General features: G+C 34.7%; 1 protein-coding gene across 1 annotated transcript; it reads right to left on the reverse strand.

Annotated features, from left to right (window-relative positions):
- Nucleotides 1–2,609, reverse strand: LOC132700321 (uncharacterized). Its single transcript, XM_060667544.1, has 3 exons — nucleotides 2,558–2,609; nucleotides 1,066–1,347; nucleotides 1–1,013 (listed from the first exon to the last, which is right to left on the reverse strand). Exons 1-3 carry the CDS (start codon nucleotides 2,567–2,569, stop codon nucleotides 567–569), a joined length of 741 nt encoding a protein of 246 aa, XP_060523527.1. The 5' UTR covers nucleotides 2,570–2,609; the 3' UTR covers nucleotides 1–566.

Genomic DNA, 2,609 nt, shown 5'->3' on the forward strand with positions numbered 1-2,609 from the left:
TTGAGCGCTATATATTTTAATTTTATCACAAATTAATAACAATCTTTTCATAAAAAGTAACTTAAAATAGGAATTACGTAATCACACACACTGCCAATAATATAAATAAACTTTTCCTAAGTTATCTTATATTAGGTTAGAACAAGGACTAGTTTTCTTCAAAACTCACTTCGCAAATATAAACTTAAAACTAAAACGCTGTTTAATATTTATAATACGAAAAGTAAAAGTAATACGAACAAAGTAAAGAGGAAAATTAAAGCTTTTTTTAATAAATTGAAACTCGTTGATTTTGGCGACTCTGTGGAGTAAAAAAGAAGGTCAAGGAAAAGAAGAAACAAAAATAAACGCCTAGATAGATAAGTTGGTTAACAGTAAAAGGAAAGCCGATTTTAAATAAAATTAGATAGAGGAACAGTAAGATGTGGATTTAAATAATTGCCTAAGTTAAAAAAAAATGAACAAAGGAAAGTTAGCGAGCAAATGTATTGGCAAAAAGTTAACTTCAGATAAAAGACTCAAACCTAGAACTACTTATTTACAAAAGTACTTGAATATGAACGAATTTATCTATAATTTACGGTATACGAACCGGTCCAAATGTCAACATTTGAAGCCGGGTGTCCTTGAAACTGGTTGTAGTTAGGATAAGGGTTAGGGGCGTTCCAATAGTTGTTCCTCTGAGGAGCGTAATTGTATTGCGGAGTGGGAGGTGACGGGTTGTATCTGTTGTAGTAGTTATTGTAGGAAGGTTGTGGTTGGGCCGGTGGCGTATAGGCGGGTTGATAAGACGGCTGAGGCTGATATGATTGCGGAGCTTGATAATTAGACTGATAAGATTGTTGTGGAAATCCGGAGAAGGTTGTATGATACTGCACTGGCGGCGGTGGTTCGTAATTGGGATCGTTTTTATAGTAAACGGACGGATCTTCGCGATATTGCCCGTCGTCTTCTTCGTTGGGACCTAGTGGTCGTTGTGCATCGGGATTTTCGTTTATCGTTGGTGGCGGAACCTAAAGCGATATTGACAGAATAAAAAAAAATAAAAAATATATAAAGCATCACCTGAATTTCTGGACCGCTTGGGGCGAATCCGTGCTTGCTTGCTCCATACTCTACTTCCCTCAAGGCTCCTGTGTCGTCTATGTAGCCATATTTGCCGTACACCTCCCCGGTTTGGTATTTCGTTTCTATTTTATAGGTACCATCAGCAGCTTCGTATCCGTAACTGTATGAACCGTCATCGTTATGTTTGTCGATTTGTTTTAATATTGGTACTGGTGTCGTGTACTGGTAGTTCTTTTGTTGCTGTCCCTTGACTATGGCGACAAGAGAAACTAATAACATCTGAAACAGAATATAATCCTTCAACAATTGAATAATTGTTATGGGACCGAATTATTTGCATGGGTACAATATTCCATAAGATGATCGAACGATTAGGAACGAGGAGAACACTGTTATGAATCCTTTACATGAAGGTTAAGACGGCCGATGTGACTGTTTTGCCGTAAGGAAGATCGAGTACTCAATATCCATTTGGCTAGACTTGTTGCAAAAGAGTTAATTTAGAATTTATCGCAACGGGATCCACACGCACTGAGCTTAACCTAATACTAATAGATAATTGCCGTATGTAAATCCAAACCACCTTGGTTCTTAAAGATTTAAAATAACCATTGTAATAGCAGAGACTGTTTTATGTAATAGGAACAGCGCGTGCTGTAAGGTCGAATAAGTTAACCGAGCCAACCCTTACTTTTTTACCGCCAAGTAATTGACCGATTATAGAATTCAAACGGTATGCAAATTAACGCGGACCAGAATAAATTCATTACAACGCGGACCTAAGAGATACTTAATCAAGAAAACTGTATAAAAAATTTGGCCTTGCAAATATGTCTTAAAATTGTATATCATTACTTGGTAAAAAATTACTAAGTATGATAAGTTCGACTTTCTATAAATAAATTTTTATGTTGCGAAATAGTGTATAAAAAAATTACGGAAGTTGACGGTTTACAGTTATTATCAAATAAGATGGCAAAAATATATTTTTAGAAATGCATATATTCTACATAAATATAAATGTATTTAATTTTTGAAATTATTTTAATCAAATATATGCACCATAATATACAGTTATTGTAGGAAATACTCTTTTGAAAATTATTTTCATGCGTGAGTCAGTGTGATTATTTCTCTGTTTTTGAGGGAAAGGAATGTATCTCCCGACTGACAGTAAGTCGTGGTAGGGATGAACATTCTGACATATGTCCTATGTGTTGCACGTAGGCAGTTCCGTGTAATTATTAAATTTTGATGTTGATATTGAGAAAACATTTCTTATTTCATCAATTGTTTTACAAAAAATTACCCTATCTCTAATTAAAATATATTCAAAATAAATCATCAGAAACAAAAACGATTTTTTAACAATATGCGAATTTCAGCACGCGTATATATGAGCTCACATATCGCTGTATCCATGCACTGAAAAAAACGTCACAATACACTGAAACCACTTCCTGCATTCAAATAGTTCGCCAATACTTACATATATTTTCATGGTCACCGTTCAATATCTAAGACATGAGACAACAAAGTGG

The sequence above is a fragment of the Cylas formicarius genome, unplaced genomic scaffold (assembly GCF_029955315.1).
Source record: "Cylas formicarius isolate icCylForm1 unplaced genomic scaffold, icCylForm1.1 PGA_scaffold_4__25_contigs__length_36172078, whole genome shotgun sequence".
In the NCBI taxonomy this organism is placed as follows: domain Eukaryota; kingdom Metazoa; phylum Arthropoda; class Insecta; order Coleoptera; family Brentidae; genus Cylas; species Cylas formicarius.